This window comes from Cervus canadensis, chromosome 9 (assembly GCF_019320065.1).
Source record: "Cervus canadensis isolate Bull #8, Minnesota chromosome 9, ASM1932006v1, whole genome shotgun sequence".
Taxonomy (NCBI): domain Eukaryota; kingdom Metazoa; phylum Chordata; class Mammalia; order Artiodactyla; family Cervidae; genus Cervus; species Cervus canadensis.
The window spans coordinates 16,638,872-16,664,965 of record NC_057394.1 but is presented as its reverse complement, the minus strand read 5'-3'; the positions used below and the strand labels follow the sequence as shown (position 1 = coordinate 16,664,965).

Genomic DNA, 26,094 nt, shown 5'->3' with positions numbered 1-26,094 from the left:
CAGACTGCCACATAACATTGGGCAGAGTTCCATGTGTTATACAATAAGCCCTTGTCGGTTCCCTGTTTTAAATATAGCAGTGTGTGGATGAGCATCCAAACATCCTAACTATCCTTTCTCTTGGCAACCATAAGTTCATTTTCTAAGTCTGTCTACCCAGATAATTTTGAAAACTGAAAGTCGTGATTCAGATTTTTAAAAGGGAGATACACACAGGGCCTTTCAAGCTGGGAAACACTTTCCAGCATAATATACATTTCTTGAATTGAGGTAATTTTTTTGTGATATTTGTGTAAATTCTTTGTATATCTATAGTGTAATATTTTTTACTTCCTGTTCCATAGGGCGAATGTACAAAATGAACTGTATTTTGGGGTATATGTAAAAGAAGATGAAGATGTAGTATTCATTCTGAACTGGTACTTAGGAGTTTATTCAGGTAAAGTTGAGTCATATGCTCTATAATACCAGAGTTTAAGGTGCTTACAGTGAGTCTGTATGAGCAAGAGGGCTTCCAGAGTAATTCAGTAATGCCTTAATAGATTAAGTATCTGAATCACATTTACTCTGTGAATTAATTAGAATAAATATTTTAAAGATCTACTAGAAGAAAAAAGGTTGAATGAAGACTCTTAACTTGTTCCATACTGAATTTTGGTAGTTAAACCAGGATTGCATATTGAGAAAATCAGCCACTGGAAATATGTAGCTACTGTGTATTCTAATAAGTGCTTTAGCTAAATCTTATATCATTATATGGATGGACAAGGAATAGAAATAAATCCCCACCCTGTGGTTCAGGTTGTTCCAATTCTGTCTGAATAAACCAGACTGTTATTGATCTTGGATGAAATCCTCTGGCGGCATGGGCTGCAAATGAAAGCATTATTCCCTCCCAGGTATGCAAAGCTCCCCTTTCCACACTGCTCATCTCCTGGGCTTCACTCATAACTTGAGAAGCTAAGCAGGGAAAATCCAGTGTCTGGAATTAGGATTCCTTCTCTTTCTTACCCTGAGATCACAGTGTTATCTCCTCCTCAACTGTGTGATTAATTCAAAATTTGGCTTTCCAGACTAATTAACTATTAACATGACTTTCTCTATTCACAAGAGTATTTAGGATATATATATATAAATTATTATTATATATTAATTATATAAATTAATATATAACAATTATTATATAAAATAATTAATTATTATTAATATATAATTAATATATAATAATTAATGTATTAAATATAATATAATTAATATATATATTTAAAGGATGTCTTTAATAAAAATTTTAAATGCTTTCTTTATCCATTCATCTGTTGATGGATGTTTAGGTTGCTTCCATGTCCTAGCTTTTGTAAATAGTGTTGCTATGAACATGGGTGCATGTATCTTTTTGAATTATGGTTTTCTCAGGGTATATGCCCAGTAGTGGGATTGCTGGGTCATATGGTAGTTCTATTTTCAATTTTTTAAGGAACCTACGTACTGTTCCCCATAATGCCTGTAGCAATTTACATTCCTACTAACAGTGCAAGAAGGTTCTCTTTTTCCATACCTTCCCTAGCATTTATTGTTTGTATATTTTTTATGAGGGCCATTCTGACTTGTGTGAAGTAATACTTTATTATAGTTTTGATCTGCATTTCTCAAATAACAATATTGAGCATCTTTCCATGTGCCTCTTGACCATCTGTATGTCTTCTTTGGAGAAAGTTCTATATAGGTCTTTAGCCTATTTTTATATTGGGTTGTTTGGTTTTTTTGATATTAAGCTGCATGAGCTGTTTGTATATTGTGGAGATTAATCCTTGGTTAGTTACTTATTTTGTAATTACTTTCTCCCATTCTCAGGGCTGCCTTTTCATCTCATTTGTGATACATATATACACTGGATCAGGGGAGGGTGGCTCCCCAGGTAGCTCAAATGGTAAAGAATTTGCCTGCAATGCTGAAGACCTGAGTTTCATCCCTGGGTCAGGAACAACCCCTGGATAAGGGAGTGGCAACCCACTCCAGTATTTTATGCTCAGAGAATTCCATGAACAGAGGAACCTGGCAGGCTACAGTCCATGGGGTTGCAAAGAGTTGGACATGACTGAATGACTAACACACATGTACACTGGAATATTACTTATTCATAGAAAGGAATGAGATTGGGTCATTTGTCGAGAGGTGGATAGACCTAGAATCTGTCATACAAAATAAAGTAAGTCAGAAATAGAAAAAATCCTTGTATTAATGCATATATATGGAATCTAGCCTCTTCATGGATCACTGCCTTGTCATGGTGAAGGGGCTGGCATAACTCAATGAAGCTATGAGCTATGCCATGTAGGGCCACCTAAGACAGACGGGTCATAGTGGAGAGTCCTGACAAAATGTAATCCACTGGAGGAGAAAATGGCAAACCACTCCAGTGTACTAGCCATGAGAAACCCATGAACTGCATAAAAAGGCAAAAAGATATAAGACCAAAAGATTAGCCCCCCAGGTCAGAAGGTGTCCAATAAGCTACTGAGGAAAAGCAGAAGACAACTACTAATAGCTCCAGATAGAATGAAGTATCTGGGTCAAAGTGGAAACGATGCTCAGTTGTGGATGTGTCTGTGGGGAAAGTAAAATCTTCTGCTGTAAAGAACAGTATTGCACAGGAACTTTGAATGTTAGATCCATGAATCAAGGTAAATTGGATATGGTCAAGCAGGAGATGGTAAGAGTAAACATGAACATCTTAGGAATCAGTGAACTAAAATGGACCGGAATGGGTGAATTTAATTCAGATGACCATTATATCTACTACTGTGGGCAAGAATTGCTTAGAAGAAATGGAATAGCCCTCATAATCAACAAGGGTCCAAAATGCAGTTCTTGGGTTCAACCTTAAAAATGACAGAATGATCTTGGTTCATTTCCAAGATAAACCATTCAACATCTCAGTAATACAAGTCTATGCTCCAACCACTTATGCCGAAGAAGCTGAAGTTGATCAGTTCTATGAAGACCTAGAAGCCCTCCTAGAACTAAATGCAGAGTTCCAGAGAATAGCAAGGAGAGACTGGAAGCCCTTCTTCAATGGACAATACAAAGAAATAGAGGAAAAACAACAGAAAGGTTAAGGCTAGAGATATCTTCAAGAAACTTGGAAGTATCAAAGGAACATTTCATCTGAAGATGGGCACAATAAAGGACAGAAATGACAAAGAGCTAACTGAAGCAGAAGATATCAAGAAGAGATGGAAGAATACACAGAAGAACTATATAATAAAAATCTTAATGACCTGGATAATCACCATGATGTAGTGTCTCACTCAGAGTCAGACATTCTGGAGTGTGAAGTCAAGTAAGCCTTATGAAGCATAGCTGCTTCTAGAGGTGGTGGAATTCCAGCAGAGCTATTTAAAATCCTAAAAGATTTAAATTGCTGCACTCAATATGTCAGCAAATTTTGAAAATCCAGCAGTGGCCACAGGACTGGAAAAAGTCAATCCTCATCCCAATTCCCAAAAGGCAGTACTAAAGAATGTTCAATCCACCAGACAATTGCACTCATCTCCCATGCTACTAACGTTATGCTCAAAATCCTTCAAGCTATGTTTCAGCATCATATGAACTGAGAACTTCCAGATGTTCAAGATGCATTTAGAAAAGGCAGAGGAACCAGAGATCAAATTGCCAACATTGGCTGGATCATAGAGAAAGCAAGGGAATGCCAGAAAAGCATCTACCTCTGTTTCAGTAACTAAGCTAAAGCCTTTGACTGTGTTTGTCATAAAAAACTATGGAAAACTCTTAAAGAGATGGGAATACCAGACCTTCTTACCTGTCTCCTGAGAAACCTGTATGCAGGTCAAGAAGCAACAGTTAGAACCCTGTATGGAACAACTGATTGGTTCAGGATTGAGAAAGGAGTACAACAAGACTATTTATTGTTACCCCATTTATTTAACTTATACACAGGCTGGATGAAATGCTGGATGAAATGCCAGGCTGGATGGGTTACACTGCAATCAAGAATGCTGGAGAATATCAACCTCAGATATGTGGGTGATACCACTCTAATGGCAGAAAGCAAAAAAGAACTAAAGAGCCTGTAAAACTGAATATTTAAAAAAAAACAAAACTAAGATCATGGGATCCAGTCCCATCACTTCATGGCAAACAGAAGGGAAAAGTGACAGATTTCCTCTTCTTGGGCTCTAAAATCACTGCAGATGGAGACTGCAGCCACGAAATTAGAAGACAATTGCTTCTTGGCAGGAAAGCTATGACAAATCTAGACAGTGTGTTAAAAAGCAGTGACATCACTTTGCTGACAAAGGGCCATATACTCAAGGCTATGGTCTTTCCAGGAGTCATGTACGGATGTGAGAGCTGGACTATAAAGAAGGCTGAACACTGAAGAATTGATGCTTTAGAACTGTGGTGTTAGAGAAGACTTGAGATTGAGAGTCTCTTGGACAGCAGGGAGATCAAAACAGTCTGTCTTAGAGGAAATCAACCTGAATACTCATTGGAAGTACTGATGCTGAAGCTGAAGCTCCAATACTTTGGTCTCCTGATGCAAGCAGCTGACTCACTGGAAAAGAACCTGATGCTGGGAAAGGTTGAAGGCAGAAGGACAACAGGGTGACAAAGGATGAGCTGGTTGGATGGCATCACCAATTCATGAACTTGGGTAAACTCTGGGAGATGGTGAGGGACAGGGAAGCCTGGTGTGCTGCAGTTAATGGGGTTACGAAGTGTTGAATGCGACTTGGTAACTGAGCAACAACATGGAATCGAGAAAAATGGTACAGATGAACCTACTTGCAGGGGATGAATAGAGTTGTAGATGTAGCAAATAGATATTTGGGCACAGAGCAGGAGTGGGGAAGTGAGGGAGATGAATTGGAACACTAGGATTGACATATATACACTACCATATGTAAAACAGATAGTGAGTGGGAAGCTGCTGTATAGCACAGGGTGCTCAGCTCAGTGCTCTGCGATGACCTAGAGGGGAGGGATTGGGGGAAGGGAGGTCCAAGAGGGAAGGGATATATGTATGCATATAGCTGATTTACTTTGTTGAACAGCAGAAAATAACACAACATTGTAAGGCAACTATATACCCCAATAATTTTTTTAAATAAGTAAAAATTTAAATATCCTCACAGGAAATGCTTGGAAAATCTTTCTGCAAAGAATTCAGTTCAGTTCAGTTCAGTCACTCAGTCGTGTCCGACTCTTTGTGACCCCATGAATCTCAGCATGCCAGGCCTCCCTGTCCATCACCAACCCCCGGAGTTTACCCAAACTCATGTCCATCAAGTCGGTGATACCATCCAGCCATCTCATCCTCTGTCGTCCCCTTCTCCTCCTGCCCCCAATCCCTTCCAGCATCAGGGTCTTTTCCAATGAGTCAGCTCTTCGCATGAAGTGGCCAAAGTATTGGAGCTTCAGCTTCAGCATCAGTCCTTCCAATGAACACTCAGGACTGATCTCCTTTAGGATGGACTGGTTGGATCTCCTTGCAGTACAAGGGACTCTCAAGAGTCTTCTCCAACACCACAGTTCAAAAGCATCAATTCTTCGGCGCTCAGCTTTCTTCACAGTCCAACTCTCACATCCATACATGACCACTGGAAAAACCATAACCTTGACTAGACGGACTTTTAAGTTATATAAAAATCCACTCATTGAAATTTTGTATTTATTTTATTGATCACTTGATAAGAAACTTGAATCTACCAGCTGTTTACCTTCTGAATTGATGGACAATGAGGGCTTAAAGAAGATGGACGGGATTCTATTACACATTCATATAGGATTGTGGGCTAAGGCAAATGCCTGTTGATGGAATTCAAGAATATAACCAGTTTTCAGAATTTAAATAATACTGATGTGGCAGCTGAATGAAAAAAAGTACTTGGTGGAATATATGTTGTCGAATTTTACCTACTGTATATAGCATTGTGAGTTGAAGAGATGTGTGGAGGGCTATTTTAATTTTTATATGCATAGTAGTGCTCATTTATGTCATTGATAAGGCATAACTTTAAATGATTATTACAAATGCTTTGGGGTTCTATAAATAGAGATTAGATTATCTTGTTTAGATTATCTCATGTCAAAATATAATTTGTAGTTTCTTGCAGTTCAGTTATGAAAGAGATTGTCCACTTGCAACTTAACATGGTCTTTTCATGCTTTTTATAGCTACTTGGGCATGAAAGTAGCTACTTTATTTTTAATATTTTAAATTTTTATTAATTTTTATTATAGTTGCTTTCCAATGTTGTGTTAATTTCTGTTGTACAGCCAAGTGAACCAGTTGAACATATATCCTCTCTTTGGATTTCCTTCCCAATTAGCTCACCACAGAATGTTAAGTAGAGTTCCCTGTGTTATACAATAAGTTCTTAAAAAGCTACTTTACATGGAAGTATATTTCCTTGTAAATTACAAGGAAATGGTAGATCATTTCTCCTTTTCCCTGTTAATTCATGTGCTGGTAGCAAAGCATTGGAGAAGGGAATAGCAATTCACTCCAGTATTCTAGCCTGGAGAATTCCATGGATAGAGGAGCCTGAGGGTTACAGTCCATGGGGTCGCAAAGAGTATGACTTGACTGAGCAATTAACACTTTCACTTTCACCAAAGTATACCTTACTTTTAGATTATGGGACATGTTGTAAATAATGAGATTTGAAATGTGGAGAAAGGAAGATCAGCTACTTGTGTAATTATCTTTCTTATAAGTTTTATTAGAACTTGTAATTGAATTAGGCAAGCCTAGAATGAAGCTGTAGCTTACACATGATTTTTCCCCCATGTTGTTTGTATTTAGTGGGAGGAAAACAGTGATTTTCATATTTTTCTTTATAAATATATTTTTGAAAGCATTAAACTCTTAGATAACTCTTAGATAACCTGTTTTTTATTCTGTATATATGTAAATCTCTATACAAATTTTATTTATAGAATAAAATGCACAGTATCTTTTTAAACTGCCTGCCATACTCTAGCATGATTGAGGATAAGACAGAGATCTTGTACTGAGTGATGCTTCTTCATTTCAGGGTTAACTGTGTCTACTGTCCTTTTGGGCATCACAAGGTCTCTGTTGATATTCTACATCCTTGTTAATTCTTCACAAGCTTTGCACAACAAAATGTTGGAGTCCATTTTAAGAGCTCCGGTGTTGTTCTTCCATAAAAATCCAATAGGTAAGTCAGACACCAAATTTCCTAATGAATGTCTTGTTAACACATTAAGTGCCTATTTGCATTTTCATATTTGAAAGTGGAAGAGATGCTTGGAAGAAAATTACTGTGTATGTTTATTCATTTTCTACAAAAAGCTTCACTGGTAATTTTTCCTACCAGAGAAAATATGAATATAGGAACATATAAGCTTTTATTCCAATTTATGCATGTCTGTAAAATTACATGAATGTTTACTTTGCAGGATGATTTAGGAGTCCATTTGTTATGTGGCATATGAAACACCCAACATATGATGAAAACGTGTTGAGATGTTTTTGACTAGTTGTTAAAACATCGGCTGTGTTACATGGTGTTAAGCTAACTAGGAAGGACCATCTTCCAGGAACATCTCTACAGAAGACAGGCTGTGTGTTTCTTTCTTTCATTGCCCATCCATTTCTGGGACCACAGAGCTCTGACATGTGCTCATATTTTGAGTTTTACCTAAATGGTAATGTAAGATTAATTAAAATACAAAATCAGTGAAATGTAAACATCCTCTTCAATAAAATCAGCTCTCTAGTTTTACAATGGACTTTTGGTTACATTAAAGATGCCTTATGGTATGTAGCAGGTGCATCTTCTTTATTAAGTAAGAGTGTCCCTGAAGGGTTCCTAGTGGTTGCTTCCTCCACCCTGAGGCCTTCAACTTGTCTTGCTTTGGAAGGTAGCCTCCTGACCTGGGTTCCTATGAAAAACTAGTTCATCAGTGCACATACCCACTCTATTCAGTTGGTTAGACTTGTGCTGAGGCCCAGGGTGGCTTTGTTTTTGCAGGTCATGATTGAAAGGACAGGTTGAGGCAGGGATGTGACTGGAGGGAGGACAGCAGTAGCCTTGGCCTGGCCATCAACTAGCTGTGTGATCAAGATCAAAGTAGGTAGATACTACTGGGCAGGCAAATCTCCAGGCAGGATGTTGTCATGGTCATAAGTATGGACTCTGGAGCCAACTTTCTTGGTTCAGTCCTGAAGATAGTTACTAATAGTAATAGCCAGTTATAGTTATGTTAATACTTACATGTTAGTTATTTAATTTCTCTGTGTCTCAATTTTCTTAGCTATGTTAGTTATTTAATTTCTCTGTGTCACAATTTTCTTACCTATAAAATGAGGATACTATTCACACACTTACTGATATCTTGATGTTGTGGGCATGAAGCAGGTTAATACATTCACAGTGCTTAGCACAGGGTCAGTGCCTAGTGAACCTCAGTGAGGATGTCGACATGGTGTCTGGGAACTTCTCTCCTGTGAAATGGAATTAACCACTGCCACTTTTGTTTCCCAAGACTGTTGTGAGGATTAAATAAGACTGTTTAGTGCAGCATCTTGTGCAGATTTATTCAACACATGTTCTTTAGTCCAGGCACTGTGAGGAGCACAGGATGGTAAACTGCAGAGGCCCACACAATCTCATTTTACTATGAATGGTGTGAGGAAGTAATTGGAAGAATCTTTGTTATTATGGCTGTGAAGTTGCTCTACTTTTCCTACTAATGTGGAAACTACAGTTGTACATTTGGGAGCATCAGGTGGGACTGAATTTCTGTTATCACAGCTTGTGACCACTGTTAACCAGGCTTTTGATGACCTGTAGGCTTCTCCAGACGCTGATTTATTGTTCAAGGATTTGGAACCAAGTTTAAATCTTTAAGGTCACTAATCCTAGAGCAGCAGGCATACACAGTGTGTATCTTGTCTCCTCCTCCTGTGTCTATTATCAGAACTTCATCCCTTCAAGAAAATAGAAACCCAAATAAGGACTGCAAAGATAGACCCAAAGGTTTAGGGGCTAGTTATTTACTCTTTTATTGGTATATTAAATTTGAACTCTTCCCTGTTCTGTTATCAAAAGTAGAATTTCTAATAGATTGTTTATGGTATCTTTGTTTCTGGAATGTGATAGCATGAAGAGAGAACCACACAGAGTGGTATTACTTGTTACTAAGTTCAACCTCGCTCTGCTTGCCTCCCAATGCTGATAAGTCTTACAGACGATGTGTTAAGGGAAAGAATAATGACTTTATTTGGAAACCTGGCAGACTGAGAAGATGGCAGACTGATGTCTCAAAATGGCCATCTTATTGGGATCTGGATGCCTGGTTCTTTTATAGAACAGAGAGGAGAGGAGGTGAGGAAGTAAAGTCAAAAGGCCATTTATCTCACACAATAAGAGGGTATTTGTTCATTTTTTCTTTTCTGAAGCCACTGACAGGTGGTGAGGGTCAGATTGTCTCCCTGTGAGCTGAAAAAAGCCACTTTAGTTTAACATCCAGGCAGAGGGGCAGGGTTCCCTCACCAAAACAATGACTAGCAGTGGTCAAAGAAACAGATCCAGCATGAAGTCAAATTAGTTCCTCCCTGTTATAGTTCCTTTGGTGTGCACCTCCCCTGTCTGGGGCCAGTGTCCTGTTCTTTCTCATCCTGAGTCTTCTCAGAGTTCACCACCCTTGCAGGGGTGGCTGCAGAGTCCTGATGGCTGCAGCATCCTCTGTTTAGTGATGTGACATTTTTAGTTTACCCCAGATATTTACCAGAAATTCCTATATTCTATCCTTCAGCCTTAAGGATATACTATTACTGTGGATTCTGAGAAGGGAAATAAAATAAATAATAAGTGATTCTTAGTCATTTAGTAATATTTCTGTTTTTCTGCCCATATCCCTGTGGTCGTCTTAGATGCTTACTTGTAAGTCTGTGCTTGTCACACCTGGTACACCTCTGAAAATAGCAACTTATTATCGCAGTAGTAAACTCACAACTTGGAAATGGCCAGAATCCAAAATTTCCCAAAATGTGAGGTGCTGTGAACCATCTGGAGGGAAAAAAAAATACTGAGAGGATATAATTATGTTTATTATAGAAAGCATCACTTGGCAGAATTAATCTTGATAATTAAAGCAAAATTTGTGTGACAATTAGGATTAACTTAGGTATTTTGCAACTGTTTATTTACAGATTTAGCACTTGGAGTGAGCCTTAGGTGGGATGGATCTAAAGGGAGGGAACTTTCTCAAATCCACCAATTCTTCCTGATATTGCCACAAGGTTCCCCCATTCTTTTAAAAAGCAGGGCTAAGTTTCAATTTCCCACCCAATGCCATTTGGTGGTATTTTTGTTTCTCCTCAGGTATCATCCTATTTTGTCTTTGTTTTTACCACTGACATTGGCTTATTTCATATGAATTTGTAATATATTAAATTTGTTTTTGTTTTACTGCTAAGTCATGACCAACTCTTTTGTAGTCCCATGGACTGTGGCCTGCCAGGCTCCTCTGTCCATGGGATTTTCCATGCAAGAATACTGGAATAGGTTGCCATTTCCTCCTCCAGGGGATCTTCCTGACCCAGGGTGAACCCCTGTTTCTTATATCTCCTGCATTGGCAGATGTATTCTTTAGCACTGAGTCCCTGGGGAAGCCAAATATATTAAATATTTAATGCAAGTACTTTATTTTTTTAAAGATTTATTTTTTTATTTTTAGTTGTATTAGGTCTTTGTTGCCACACATGGGCTTTCTCTAGTTACAGCGAGCAAGGGTTACTCCTCATTGCAGTGCCTGGGGTTCACATTGTGGTTGCTTTTTCTGTTGCAGAGCTCAGACTCTAGGCACATGAGCTTCAGTAGTTGTGGTGCACAGGCTTAGTTGCTCTGTGGCATGTGGAATCTTCCTGCACCAGGGATTGAGCACATGTCCCCTGCACTGGGGACACTGTACCACCAGGGAAGTCCCTAAATACATAGTCTTCAAAAATATTGTTTTGATATGTTCATGAATTATTTCTCTTAAAACTCCTGAGGAAATGAGTAATTTCTCGTATCCTGTTCTTGCAGGAAGAATTTTGAATCGTTTCTCCAAAGACATTGGGCATATGGATGACTTGCTGCCCCTGATATTTCTTGATTTCATCCAGGTAATGTATCAGTCCTGTCAGAGTTCTCACAGGGAAGAGCAGAGTGCCCATTTCTCAAGGATTTTTCATAGGGGCTGAGGGTGGGCCTTTCAGTCTGGCAATGTGTCCTGTTATCTTCAGTAAAGGCTGTGTTTGTGAGAGAAAGGTGAAGTTCTGATTGGGATCCTGAGTTAAAATGAGTCACCCCTGGGGCAGGAGTGTCTACACAGTCACATCAAGGTTGGTCTGAAGCAGTGATATGATGGGTAAGTGGTTCTCCTTCTGCCTCCAAGGTGTCTGGCGTGGATTCCCTTTACTGTGAGCACATTTCATAATATAAAAATAATCACCTCTCATGGAAAGATAGCCTAGATTAACTAAATTATGCATTGTATTGGGCTTCCCAGGTGGCTCAGTTCAGTTCAGTTGCTCAGTCATGTCCGACTCTTTGCAACCCCATGAAATGCAGCAAGCCAGGCCTCCCTGTCCATCACCAACTCTCAGAGCCTACCCAAATTCATGTCCATTGAGTCGGTGGTGCCATCTAACCATCTCATCCTCTGTCATCCCCTTCTCCTTCTGCCCTCAATCTTTCCCAACATCAGAGTCTTTTCAAATGAGTCAGCTCTTCACATCAGGTTGCCAAAGTATTGGTTTCAGCTTCAACAACCAGTCCTTCCAATGAACACCCAGGACTGGTCTCCTTTAGGATGGACTGGTTGGATCTCCTTGCAGTTCAAGGGACTCTCAAGAGTCTTCTCCAACACCACAGTGCAAAAGCATCAGTTTTTCTGCCAATGCAGGAGATGCAAGAGACATGGAATAGATCCCTGGGTTGGGAAGATGCCCTGGAGAAGGGAATGGCAACACACTTCAGTATTCTTGCCTAGAAAATTCCACAGACAGCCTGGCGGGCTATAGTCCATGGGGCTGCAAAGAGTCAGACACAATAGCACGAGCATGATGCATTGTAGTCCCATGGAGGACAAATATCTGCTGCACCATTTTATGTGGATAAGGCCACGTGTGGTTACTTACAAAGAAAAGTTTGGCTAAGAATAAGGTGAAAATAATACTTTAACAAGGACAATGTTGTTTATTTGCTAAGTTGTGTCCGGCTCTTTTGTAACCCCATGGATTGCAGCCTGCCAGGCTCCTCCATCCATGGAATATCTCAGGCAAGAATACTGGAGTAGGTTGCCGTTTCCTTGTCCGGGGATATTCCTAACCCTGAGAACAAACTCGTGCCTCCTGTGTCTGCTGCATTGCAGGCAGATTCTTACCACTGAGCCACCTGAGAAGTCCAAGAAGGACCATAGAGAGCACCTTTGAAGACACAAAAGCTTTTAAGCCAGTAATTCCATTCTGGAATCAAAGTCATCTCATAAAATGTCTTTTGTTTATGGAGGCAGTTTTTATTTTCACAAGCTGATTGCTCTGTCTTAAGGTGTCTTCAGAGAGAGAGAGAGACCTACAGGAATACCTTCTATCTAGCCTCAGTTTGTCTGTGAACTTGAGGTTCTAAGAAATAATGTTAGGTCATCTCAGCTCTCATCCTCACATTCGGTACTTTTGCTCTTATGGAGTGGCTTTTTTTTTTTTTTCTCTCTCTCTCTCTGTTATTCTGTCTACTTAACAGTGATTAAGCCTGTGGGGAATTTACTTTTTATTTCCAAGTGTTAATTTTGGAAATGAAATGCATTTATCAAAGTGAAAGTGAAGTCTCTCAGTCGTGTCAGAGTCTTTGCTACCCCGTGGACTGTAGCCCACCAGGCTCCTCTGCCCATGGGATTTTCCAGGCAAGAATACTGGAGTGGGTCACCATTTCCTTCTCCAGGGGATCTTCCCAACCCAGGGATCGAACTCAGGTCTCCCACATTGCAGGAAGTTGCTTTAACCTCTGAGCCACCAGGGAAGCCCATTTATCAAAAGCTGCACACAAAAATGCAGTAATGAACAGTGCAACAGTGTCCTACAGACAGTGCAGCTTGTGGGCAAGGCTTCCACTGTTACCAATGAGAACTAAGCTGAGACTCAGAGGCAGAGGACTTTTACTGCAATGATGTCTGATTGTTGATTTTCTCTTCTGCAAACTTATTTTATAAATGTGCCCTGCTGAGTTTAGCTACATAATTTATCCCCAGAAACAATTTTCCCCTAAAAACAGTGTCATGTTTTGACAGTGATTATAAATTACTTTGAAAGGATTTTGTGAAAAGTTCTGTTTCTTTGCTACAGCAAGCTAGGCCAAGGTTGGGTTTCCACCATGGCTTAGCATATGGTTAGTTAGTCATCATAATCAGAATTTGTCACATATTTTTGGATGGCATATAGAGGGACAGTGGTAGATGCTACCTGATTTCAGCAGGAAATATTATCATTAAAGAGAAGAGAAAATTCTAGTCTAGCTGATTTCCAGTCCCTCTCTACCACTTGTAGTTCAATTATCTTGAATTTTGGTGGAGGTGTCCTGTACTTCATTAGAAGTAAGGATCTGCTCTTTGACAGAGAGGCTTGGGATGAGCATGGAGCCTGCATATTCTTCACTGACTGAGCAAGTAGCTAAACCTGTGAGGATGGATAAGATTGCCCAGAGAGAGGAAAGCATTTTAGGAGCCAAGATCAGAAGCTTAGGGAAGGCTTGATATTCAGAGAGAAAGCAGAGAGAAAAGAGAAGTACTGAAGACACATAATGAACAGCAAGGAAGAGAGGAGGACATGCGGTGGAGACCTGAGGAAGGACAGGTCTGTTCAGTGCAAATGAGGAGGTGAGTCCACGGAAATTTGTTGGTTGATTTGGAATCAGGAAGCATCTGGTGACCCCAGGAGCAGGTTTCAGATGGGAGTAGTTAGCAAAGGGCTGTAAATTCAGGAGGCATGAAGGGAGTTGAGGTGAAGACAGCCTGAAAGGAGTTTGAATGAATCAGGAGAGAGGCCCATCTGGAATGAAGTGTCTCAGAAGCTCTTGCCTATTGTTTGAGATTTTAGTTTCTGGGAGGGGAGTATAAGCTATGATGGGTGATTTTTCCCTCTCTTCTGTCCTTCCCTTCAGCAAGCAAGAATTGAGGCCATGAGGTACAGAGGTGAGTCAGGCATGAAGCCCTCCCCTCATGGGTTTCCTCCCTCCCCAGGGAAAGAAGGCATCTAGAGATTCACCCCTTGATGGCTTTGGAATCCTAATTGTGGGAGCTCTGTGGAGGAAGTCCTGGAAGGCAAACTGGATGTGGAGGCTGGAGGCAGTTAGGGAACCTGGTCCAGGAAGTGGCAGAGCTTCTAGGAGGTGACCTTTGATCCCAGATGAGAGGGAAAGGCCACTGTGGATGGTGAGGCAGAAGGTGCTGCTGGAAGCCGAGTTCCTGTGTGGGACCCCGTCTTTCTATCATCAGCTGAGAGGGGGGAAGGGAAGGGTCTGGAAGGGCATTGTTCAGCTGTGTTAGTGTACCGGTGTTCAAACTCATTTTTTATGATTTTGCTTATCCTTGGTTTATTTGATAAACCTTAGAAGATTCTTGATCATTTTTATTTTTATTACTTCTAAAGTGTTTATTCCATATACTTTCCCTCATCTAATTCCTTCTCATTCCCTTAAATGGAATTTCAGATAATTTATTTAATATTTTGTGATAGTAATGTCAAGTGTGGCTAAGGAAAACCTTGGATTCTGAATAGTGGTCTACCCTGCAGCTCAGTCCATCCCCTCAGGTGATGTCACTCAGAGACCACATCCCAACAGAGAGACGATCATGAATTTGTGCACCATCCTGTACACTAACTCACAGATACCAGCCTGTTCAGTCACATTATATGAGTGGTTGGGCAAATTGGAGTTGTCCACCATTTCAAAGGATGAAGGAAAGCAGCATATGTGGTGTGATTGCACCTGATAATCATTCATGATGTCAACAGCTTTAAAGTTTGTCAGTGCAGAGCCCCGCAGTCTCCCTTTCCAGTCCCCTATCTCGGCTCTTCCTTTTACCGTCTCTACCCCACAAAGCCACACACTCCTTTCTGTAAAATTGAGAAAATAATACCCAGTTCCTAAGGTTTGTTGGGAAGGCAAAAGGAAATTCATTTTAATTAATTTTTTGCATAATATCTAAATGCATGTTGAGCACTAGGTAATGGGTAACTATTTTTAAAATACCACATGTGTGTTTTAGGTAAGAGAAATAGTCTGATGACAGTGGCATTTGTTGTTATTCAGTCACTAAGTCATATTCAACTCTTTGTGACTGCATGAGCTGCAGCACGCCAGGCCTGCCTGTTCCTCACTATATCCTGGAGTTTGCCCAAGTTCATTTCCATTGAGTCGGTGATGCCATCCAGCCATCTCATTCTTTGCCACCCTCTTCTCTTTTTGCCTTTGGCAAAGTGACATTATATTGTATTAAAATTATTGTCAGAGACAGTTTCCAGGCCCATAAATATCATCTCATGAGTTTGTATCACAGAGATTCTAGGTCTGTAGTCCTTGGAGATTTTGATGGATACTTTCTTATGTAGACTCACAGAATAAAAATCAGTTGTTTTCAAGATAGACCACTGAGCATTAAATATTTCAGAGTAATGTAATTTTCATACAATTTGCCAAAGTCCCAAATAAAACTAAGTTAGAAGTGTCAATTATCTACAATTCTTGTCATTGAAATCATCACCTCCAAGGAGTCTTCCTATTGCTAAACAAGTGAAAATGAAGATGAGATGTGAAAGTTAGATTTAGGTATTTTAATTTTCCAAAAAAAGTTTGGGACTGCTCTGAGCTTGTGAACTTGCACACAGCTGCCCTCAGCAAAATGCTCTGATTTATTGAGGAAAACTAAGTTGCAAAACGTTTATTCCCCACACACCCCTCATTCAGGAAAAACAAAGAAAATCAGCAGCTTGTTAGAACTCAACTGACTCTTCACATCCTTTCATGGACACAAAGGGCAAATGCCCTTGAGCCACCAATGGCGGCTGTGGTGGGACCACCAGGGTGTGTGTCATTCCCTCCTCAGCACACATAGAACACACTGACTGCAGCTTTATGAAGTGAAAATGCTCAAGAAAAAGAAACTATGAAGGAGGTGTCCTCAGTCATTTCTTTCCAGAGAGGGGAGTGCAAAAGAACAGGCCACTGCATCTGGATATTGAGAGCGAAGCCTGAGACTCAGCATAATAAGTTATTATGGGTCACTTGCTTTTACAGCCTTTATGTGTCTCAGCGTCACTGACCCTTGCCTTTTATTGTGTCAGGAAAATGTGTAGGGAGATGTCAGGAGATGTCAGGGAAAGTGTGTAAAGAGTATCCCAGCCTCTCCCACTGAACAATGACTTTGTCATTTTGAGATCTCTGTGGGTGTTGATCCCTTCCCTAACCCCTTCCTCAAATCCCTCTTGGGGATGTTTAGTTTTAATATATATTTAATCCTAGTCCTTTGTGGATATTCCTATCAGTAGCTTGCTGTTTATATCCATAGTGGAGATCAAGGTTTAATTTTAATTAAGTCCAATGTTTACCTTTTTTTTTTCTTTTGTAGTTGATGTTTTATATCCTAAGAAACCTTTGCATATCCTTAGCAGTGTGAAGATACCTTTCTATGTTCTACCTTTTTAGATATTGATGCATCTTGCACTAATTTTTGTATGTGGAAGAGTAATTAGTGGTTGAGGTTTATTTTTTCTAATTATTCTTCAGCATCAGTCCTTCCTGAATATTCAGGACTGATTTCCTTTAGGATTGACTGATGGTTCTCCTTGCAGTCCAAGGGACTCTCAAGAGTCTTCTCCAACACCACAGTTCAAAAGCATCAATTCTTTTGTAGCCTTATGAAAATACATGGGGAATATTTCCATTTTTAATGGTCAGTTTAATGTGTCAGCTTGACCAGACTACATTCCTCAGTTATTCAATAAAAAGTGATCTGTGTGTTGCTCTGTAGGTATTTTGTAGATGCAATTGAGTCCAAAATCAATTGATTTTAAGTAGGGACAAGTATCCTACATAGTCCAGTGAGCACAGTTCAGTCAGTTATAAGGCTTTAAGAGCTAAGCCTTCCCTGAAATAAAAAGAAATTCTGGTTGTGGAGAACAGCATCAGCACCTTCCCACAGGTTCCAGCCTGTCCTCTGTAACAGCCAACCCTGAGGATTTTGGACTTGCCCAGTCAAGTTAGATTGTGGAGTATTATCTTTTTTATATTGCTAGATTCAGTTCATTGGTATGTGTTTAATATCCCAAGACAGTTTGGTTTATAAAATTTTTCCTTCCTTTAATGTCTTTATCTCGTTTTAATATCATGATATTGCTGGACTCATGTACCCTGGAAAAGTTTGGTAAAACTTTTCTGCACAATGTTTTTGTGAAGCCTTCTAAACTTAAAGTCTTTTCTGTGGAAAATTTAAAAATTATGTATTCAGGGAATTCCCTGGTGGTCCAGTGGTTGCGACTTGGTACTTTCACTGCTGTGGGCCTGGGTTCGATTGATGGTAGGAAAACTAAGATCCCACAAGCTGCACGGTATGGCCAAAACAATAGAATAGAGTAAAATAAAGGATTCAAATTCTTAAATCAATATGCAATTATCCAGATTTTCTATGTCATTATGTTATTCTTGTATGTCATTTTTAAAAACATTTGACCTTTACATTAAAATTTAAAAATTGATCTGCATGGTGTTTATTATATTCTCTTTGTAATGCTCATGATATCTTTTGTATTAAAGTGAAAGCTAAAGTGTTAGTTCCTCAGTCATGTCTGACTCTTTAAAACCCCGTGGATTGTAGCCTGTCAGGCTCCTCTGTCCATGAGATTCTCCAGGTAAGAATACTGGAATAGGTTGCCATTTCCTTTTCTAGGAGATCTTCCCAACCCAGGGCTCAAACCTGGGTCTCCCATATTGCAAGCAGATTCTTTACCATCTAAGCCACCAGGGAAGCCCAATCTTTTGTATTATCCTCTTTTGATTCATGTAATGGTAAATTCCCCCCCTCCCCCCACCTTTTTTTTTCTTTTGCATTTTGTGGTGACTTCAAAGAACTACGCTTTGTATTTGTTGATTTTTCTGCTTAGAAGTTAGCTTTCTTTTTCATTTGGGTCTTTCGTCATTAGTTGCTTAGTTGTGTCTGACTTTTTGTGGTCTCATGGACTGCAGCACCCCAGGCTTGCCTGTCCTTCACTATCTCCCAGAGTTTGCTCAAACTCATGTCCATTGAGTTGATGATGCAATCCAACCATTTCATCCTCAGTCCCTCCCTTCTCCTACTCCCTTCAATCTTTCCCAGCATCAGGGTCTTTTCCAATGAGTCAGCTCTTTGCATCAGGCAGCCAAAGTATCGGAGCTTCAACATCCAGTCTTTCCCATGAGTAATCAGCATTGATTTCCTTTGGAACTTACTGGGTTGATCTCTTTCCTGTCCCAGGGACTCTCAAGAGTCTTTTTTTTTTCTTCTTATTTTCATTCTTCTACACAATTTAATATGCTGTTTGTTTATTTATAAGATGGATCTCAAAACCTTGACTTTTAGCTTTTTTAAAGACTTTTAATATTTTTTTAAATACAATTTTTTGGGAATATAGTTGTTTTACAATGTTGTGTTTATTTCAGCTGTACAGCACAATGATTCAGTTATACATATACATGTATTCATTCTTTTTTAGATTCTTTTTCTCATATAGGTTATCATAGAATGTTGAGTAGCTTCCCTCTGATACACTTTTATAGTGCTCTTCTTTTAAAGGTGTACTTTGTTAAATTAGAAAATAAGTGGACTCCAGACTTAAAGTTTGTAATAAGATTGAACCCTGACAAAAGAGGAAAGGAAGCTATTGATCAATGAGATATACTAAACATGAAGGAGGAAATAAACCATGTTTCCCTAAAGCTTGTTGTGGTGGTTAACAAACTGTGAACCAAACCCCACCATCCACACTTCAGTGGAGTTAGCTGTAACTCTCAGTTGGGAGTGAATTGAAGGATACCCAAGTCCCAGAGCTTACGTGGTTGTGAAAATATCCAAGGCAGCCAAATGAGGGATGAAGAATGTGATTAATGTATCCCAAGCAAAGGGCAGGTTTGGAAAAGCTTAGTCTTAGGCTTTGTATGTGTGTGTGCACTTGTTAGTCGCTCAGCTGTGTCCAGTTCTTTGCAATCTAATGGGCTAGACTGCCAACCTCCTCTGTCCATGTAATTCTCCAGGCAAGAATAATGGAGTAGGGTGCCAATCTCTTTTACAGGAGATCTTCCTGACCCAGGGATCAAACTTGGGTCTCCTGCATTGCAGATTCTTTAACATCTAAGTCACCAAGGAAATCCAGTGTCTGTATAGATCTCATCATATAGATTGGAGAAGGCAATGGCACCCCACTTCAGTACTTTTGCCTGGAATCTCCCATGGACGGAGGAGCCTGGTGGGCTTCAGTCCATGGGGTCACTAAGAGTCGGATGTGACTGAAGGATTTCACTTTCACTTTTCACTTTCTTGCATTGAAGTAGGAAATGGCAACCCACTCCAGTGTTCTTGCCTGGAGAATCCCAGGGACAGCAGAGCCTGGTGGGCTGCTGTCTTTGGGGGCACACAGAGTCAGACATGACTGAAGCGACTTAGCAGCAGCAGCAGCAGCATATAGATAAGACTCACCAATGTTTTATAATGTTGCAATTTAACAGAGTTAAATGGGTTCTTTACCAGCTGAGCCACAAGGGAAGTCCAGGCAAAAAGATAGGATACTGAAAGATGAACTCCCCAGGCCTGTAGGTGCCCAATATGCTACTGGAGATCAGTGGAAAAATAAATCCAGAAAGAATGAAGAGACAGAGCCAAACCAAAAACAACACACAGTTTTGGATATGACTGGTGATAGAAGCAAGGTCTGATGCTGTAAAGAGCAATATTGACAGGAACCTGGAATGTTAGGTCCATGAATAAAGGCAAATTGGAAGCGGTCAAACAGGAGATGGCAAGAGTGAACATCAACATTTTAGGAATCAGCAAACTAAAATGGACTGAAATGAGTGAATTTAACTCAGATGATCATTACATCTACTACTGTGGACAAGAATCCCTTAGAAGAAATGGAGTAGGCCTCATATTCAACAAATGAGTCTGAAATGCAGTACTTGGATGCAGTCTCAAAAATGACAGAATGATCTCTGTTCATTTCCAAGGAAAACCATTTAATATCACAGTAATCCAAGTCTATGCCCCGACCAGTAATGCTGAAGAAACTAAAGTTGAATGGTTCTATGAAGACCTACAAGACCTTTTAGAACTAACACCCAAAAAAGATGTCCTTTTCATTATAGGAGACTGGAATGCAAAAATAGGAAGTCAAGAAACACCTGAAGTAACAAGCAAATTTGGCCTTGGAGTACAGAATGAAACAGAGCAAATGCTAATAGAGTTTCGCCAAGAGAACACACTGGTCAGAGCAAACACCCACTTCCAGCAACACAAGAGACGACTCTACACATGGACATCAGCAGATAGCCAACACCAGAGTTAGGTTGATTATATTCTTTGCAGTCAAAGATGGAGAAGCTCTGTACAGTCAGCAAAAACAAGACTAGGAGCTGACTGTGGCTCAAATCATGAACTCGTTATTGCCAAATTCAGACTTAAACTGAAGAAAGTAGGGAAAACCACTAGACCATTCAGGTATGACCTAGATCAAATCCCTTATGATTATACAATGGAAGTAAGAAATAGATTTAAGGGACTAGATCTGATAGAGTGCCTGATGAACTATGGACAGAGGTTTGTGACATTGTATAGGAGACAGGGATCAAGACCATCCCCAAGAAAAATAAATGCAAAAAAGCAAAATGGCTGTCTGAGGAGGCCTTACAATTAGCTGTGAAAAGAAGAGAAGTGAAAAGCAAACGAGAAAAGGAAAGATATACCCATTTGAATGGAGAGTTCCAAAGAATAACAAGGAGAGATAAGAAAGCATTTCTCAGTGATCAGTGGAAAGAAATAGAGGAAAACAACAGAATGGGTAAGACTAGAGATCTCTTCAAGAAAATTAGACATACCAAGGGAACATTTCATGCAAAGATGAGATCAATAAAGGACAAACAGAAGCAGAAGATATTAAGAAGAGGTGGCAAGAATACACAGAAGAACTGTACAAAAAAGATCTTCATGACCCAGTTAATCATGATGGTGTAATCACTCACCTAGAGTCAGACATCCTGGAATGTGGCAGTCAAGTGGGCCTTAGGAAGCATCACTACAACCAAAGCTAGTGGATGTGATGGAATTCCAGGTGAGCTATTTCAAATCCTAAAAGATGATGCTGTGAAAGTGTTGCACTCAATATGACAGCAAAATTAGAATACTCAGCAGTGGCCACAGGACTGGAAAAGGTCAGTTTTCATTCCAGTCCCAAAGAATGTTCAAACTAATGCACAGTTGCACTCATCTCACATGCTAGTAAAGTAATGCTCAAAAATTTTCCAAGCCAGGCTTCAGCAATACATGAACCGTAAACTCCCAGAAGTTTAAGTAGCTGGATTTAGAAAAGGCAGAGGAACCAGAGATCAAATTGCCAACATCCACTGGATCATCAAAAAAGCAAGAGAGTCCCAGAAAAATATCTACTTCTCCTTTATTGACTATGCCAAAGCCTTTGACTGTGTGGATCAAAATAAAGTGTGGAAAATTCAGAAAGAGATGGTAATACCAGACCACCTGACATGCCTCTTGAGAAACCTGTATGCAGGTCAGGAAGCAACAGTTGGAACTGGACATGGAACAACAGACTGGTTCCAAATAGGAAAAGGAGTACGTCAAGGCTGTATATTGTCACCCTGCTTTTTTAACTTATATGCAGAGTACATCATGAGAAATGCTGGACTAGATGAAGCACCAGCTGGAATCAAGATTGCCAGGAAAGATATCAATAACCTCAGATATGCAGATGACACCACCCCTGTTGCAGAAAGTGAAGAAGAACTAAAAAGCCTCTTGATGAAAGTGAAAGAGGAGAGTGAAAAAGTTGGCTTAAAGCTCAACATTCAGAAAACTAAGATCATGGCATCTGGTTCCATCACTTTCTGGCAAATAGATGGGGAAATATTGCAAACAGTGACTGACTAATTTTTTGGGCTCTAAAATCACTGCAGATGGTGATTGCAGCCTTGAAATTAAAAGACACTTGCTCCTCGGAAGAAAAGTTATGACCAACCTAGACAGCATATTGAAAAGCAGAGACATTACTTTGCCAACAAAAGTCTGTCTTGTCAAGGCTATGGTTTTTCCAGTAGTCATGTATGGATGTGAGAGTTGGACTATAAAGAAAGCTGAGTGCTGAAGAATTGATGCTTTTGAACTGTGGTGTAGGAGAAGACTCTTGAGAGTCCCTTGGTTTACAAGAAGATCCAACCAGTCCATCCTAAAGGAGATCAGTCCTGAGTGTTCTTTGGAAGGACTGATGCTGAAGCTAAAACTCCAATATTTTGACCACCTGTTGCGAAGAACTGACTCATTTAAAAGACTCTGATGTTGGGAAAGATTGAAGGCAGGAGGAGAAGGGAACAACAGAGGATGAGATGGTTGGATGGCATCACCAACTCGATGGACATGAGTTTGAGTAAACTCCGGGTGTTGGTGATGGACAGGGAGGCCTTGCGTGCTGCAGTCTATGGAGTTGCGAAGAGTCAGACATGACCGAGTGACTGAACTGAACTGAACTGGGTTGGGTGATATCAAAGGAGAAGCAGAGGTGATGAAGGAGGGTTTTGAGAACCAGAGCCAATCTCTAAACTTCCTGAGACGTGTGAGCTGCTCTATATGTTTCTGTGAAGACTTCACTGCCCCTTGGTTTGTGTTAAGTTTGTGTGCCTAACTCTGTGTCTAACTCTGTCTGACTCTGCAACCTCATGGACTGTAGCCAGCCAGGCTCCTCTTTCCATGGGGATTCTCCAGGCAGTAATACTGGAGAGAGTTGCCATGCCCTCCTCCAGGAGATCTTCCCAACCCAGGGATCAACCCAGTTCTCTTGTATTGCAGGTGGATTCTTTACCATCTGAACCACCAGGGAAGCCCTATCTCACCACAATATTGGGCTAATAGAATTTCTCCTCCAGGTATAGGTGATCATTCTCTGCAAACTAAAGAATTTTTCTGAATTGTGAAAAATCACGATTTTCTCTCAAGTGAAAGAGTTCATCTAAGATTTTTTTGTTGTTGTTCTGTGGATTCATTGACTTTGGATAGAATTTCCCAAATGGTGTGCTCCAAAAGGGAAATATATAAAAAATAATGATTCTCCTTATTTGGGGGGCATCAGGACTTGGGTCACTTGCTTCTGGGTCAGTATGCTTCTTTCTATATACCCATCACTGTCTCTGTTCCATAGTGTGACAGAGGTGCAGAAGCACAGGCCATGGTGCTGTGATCCATCAGATGGGCCTGAAACCCAACTAGGTGGGAGGAATTGTGTGTGTAGCTTGAATTGGGCTTTTTGGAATTCCTGGGAATGTAGGAGAAAGAAATGAGGTTGGCTTCAAGGAAGGGGTTTATTGTGTGTTTATTGTACACTAGGATCTTTTGTTTCCTTCTTTAGATGTTGACTTTTTCTTAGATATTATTTTCATCTTCTACAAACTTCTATAAAGGGTTTAAGATGGCTGGCAATAAAAGATTCACAAATGTATATACATATGAGAGGAAAAGTGCTCAGTCATGTCCAACTCTTTGGGACCCCATGGAATGTAGCCTGCCAGGCTCCTCTGTCCATGGAATTCTCCAGGCAAGAATATTGGAGTGGGTTGCCAGTCCCTTCTCCAGGGGATCTTCCAAACCCAGGGATCAAACCTGGGTCTCCTGCATTACAGACGGATTCTTTACCATCTGAGTCACCAGGGGAACCAGTATGCTTTGTGTGTGTGTGTGTGTGTGTGTGTGTGTGTGGGTGGGTGGGTGTATTTGTGTGTGTGTGTAATAAAACTGTTGGATACATCCTCTTTGAATTGCTTTAGAATTTAGGGCCATGAAATCTGAACCTAGCTCCAGATTTTCTGAGAACATTAGTAATGGGTCTTCAGTGGGTACCTAAGGAAAAAGCATTGGCATAGCTTCCATGGAACCCTTCATTTTGATCTTACCTCTGCTTCCCAGCTTACTTGACAGGCTGGGTTAGGCATAAAAGGCCCTCACCTGGAGTGGTTTATTTTTTTTATTTTTTGGAGTGGTTTAGTCACTCAATCTTGTCTGATTTTTTTTGACCCCATGGACTCTAGCCTTCCAGGTTCCTCTGTCCATGGGATGTTCCAGGCAAGAATACTGGAGCAGGTTGCCATTTCCTTCTCCAATGGAACTTCCTGACCCAGGGATCAAACCTGGGTCTCCTGTGTAGCAGTCATATTCTATAATGACTGATCCACCAGGGAAGCCACCTGGGGAGAGCCAGATTATTGAAACAGATAAATGTTGTCTATCAAATGATGCAACTCTGCTAAAAACCAGTAATTTGGATTTTTTTTATAATTGACATTTTAGTAGTTTTTTGTTTTTTTTTTTCCAAACAACAATGGCAAGACAAGTGACCTAAAGGCTAGACATAGAAGGAACTGGAAGGACCCCTCCCCATGAACATGAAGGTTGTAGTATAGTGGGATGCACAGTCAAATCAGTGGCTGTAAGAAATTGTTTTCTGTAGATCTAATTGGAGGGAGGTCAGACAGCCCTAGTTTTCTCCACTTATGATTAGAATTTATTCCTTCAGAATTCCATCCTCTTCACTCTGAGTTTTCTTTTGATAGCACAGCAGAGGTGGGGAGAAACAGGAAAAGCACATGGGTCTCCATCCAGATCATGCAGTTTGGTTCCCACGGGCTCCTGGCCACAGAGTCACAGTTCTGGTTGTTTGTTCCTCCTGCCTGCAATGTGACTCTGGGATTCCCTGAGTACAAACTGTTCCTCCTCTCTTTCTCTAGGATAAGCAATACCTTCCTGGGAAACTTTAGGACAACCACTTACCCTCCCAACCTCATATTTCTTATCTGTAAAGAACAGCCAGTGTAAACTCAGACAAGCATCTCAACCTTCTCATCCCAGCTCCTTTTTGGTCAAAATTTCCATCAGCTATGATTACTGCCTGCAAGTCATTCATGCCATTCTTTCTATTTGTTAAACAAGCCTATGAAGTCAGTCATAAGTCTTAGAATTGTCTAAAAATATTCAGATATTCTTCCCTGTGTTTCCCCAGCACGCTCTGCAGATCACCATGGATTTGTATCCACCTGAGATCATAAACTTTAGAGGCCTTGGCCCAGACTGGGTGAATCTGCAAGTCCCTACCACCCCACCCCACTTTCATAGCAGGCAGACAACTAAATGTTGATTGCATTCTTATTGCCTGATACTGTCCTCCAGGGTATCATACTTTTCCTGATAAAGATGGATGCTTAAATCAGCATCAACCAATGATTTCATTTTCTATTCTACCTGTGGTCTTTTTTAGACCAAGATCATTTCCCAAGAGAATATCATCTCAGGGGATAATGTGATGATTAAGAGAATGTTCATGGAACTCAGCACAGGGCCTTACACACAGTACACACATTGTAAATGGAATCTGGTGGTGTTATAATAGTTAACCTTTGGAATGGGCATTTTAAATACTTAGTGTAATGATAGAAAGTTGGCTGTAAGTTGGGGGCAAGCTTAAACATGTCATAATGGCTCATGACATGGGCTTCCCAGCTCCGTGACTCAGGCTTTGCAGTCTCCATCAAGTTGCTTTTCCTCTCCCTGTGCCTCACTGTCTCCATTTGTAAAATTAGATAATACTGATACTAGATATGTTACACTGAATTTGTAATTAACCACTTCTTTATCCCTACATGGATAGCTGAGGCGTCTGGATTCCTCATCTGTGATACATGCTCACTCATCTCTCTAGTAACACCTGCTGACTCCTGATGGCTTGAGATGCAGCTCCTACTCTCTGAGCCTCAAATAGTCTCC

The 26,094-nt window shown here is 40.3% G+C and overlaps 1 protein-coding gene across 1 annotated transcript in view; it reads left to right on the top strand.

Moving 5' to 3' along the window:
* The window catches only part of LOC122447239 (ATP-binding cassette sub-family C member 4-like), a 245,412-nt gene that overhangs the window by 166,182 nt on the left and 53,136 nt on the right, over positions 1 to 26,094 (top strand). Inside the window, exons 31-33 of the mRNA XM_043477775.1 lie at positions 345 to 439; positions 7,062 to 7,208; positions 11,085 to 11,164. Of these exons, the coding sequence (XP_043333710.1) occupies positions 345 to 439; positions 7,062 to 7,208; positions 11,085 to 11,164 (322 nt within the window). The remainder of the gene's footprint in view (positions 1 to 344; positions 440 to 7,061; positions 7,209 to 11,084; positions 11,165 to 26,094) is intronic.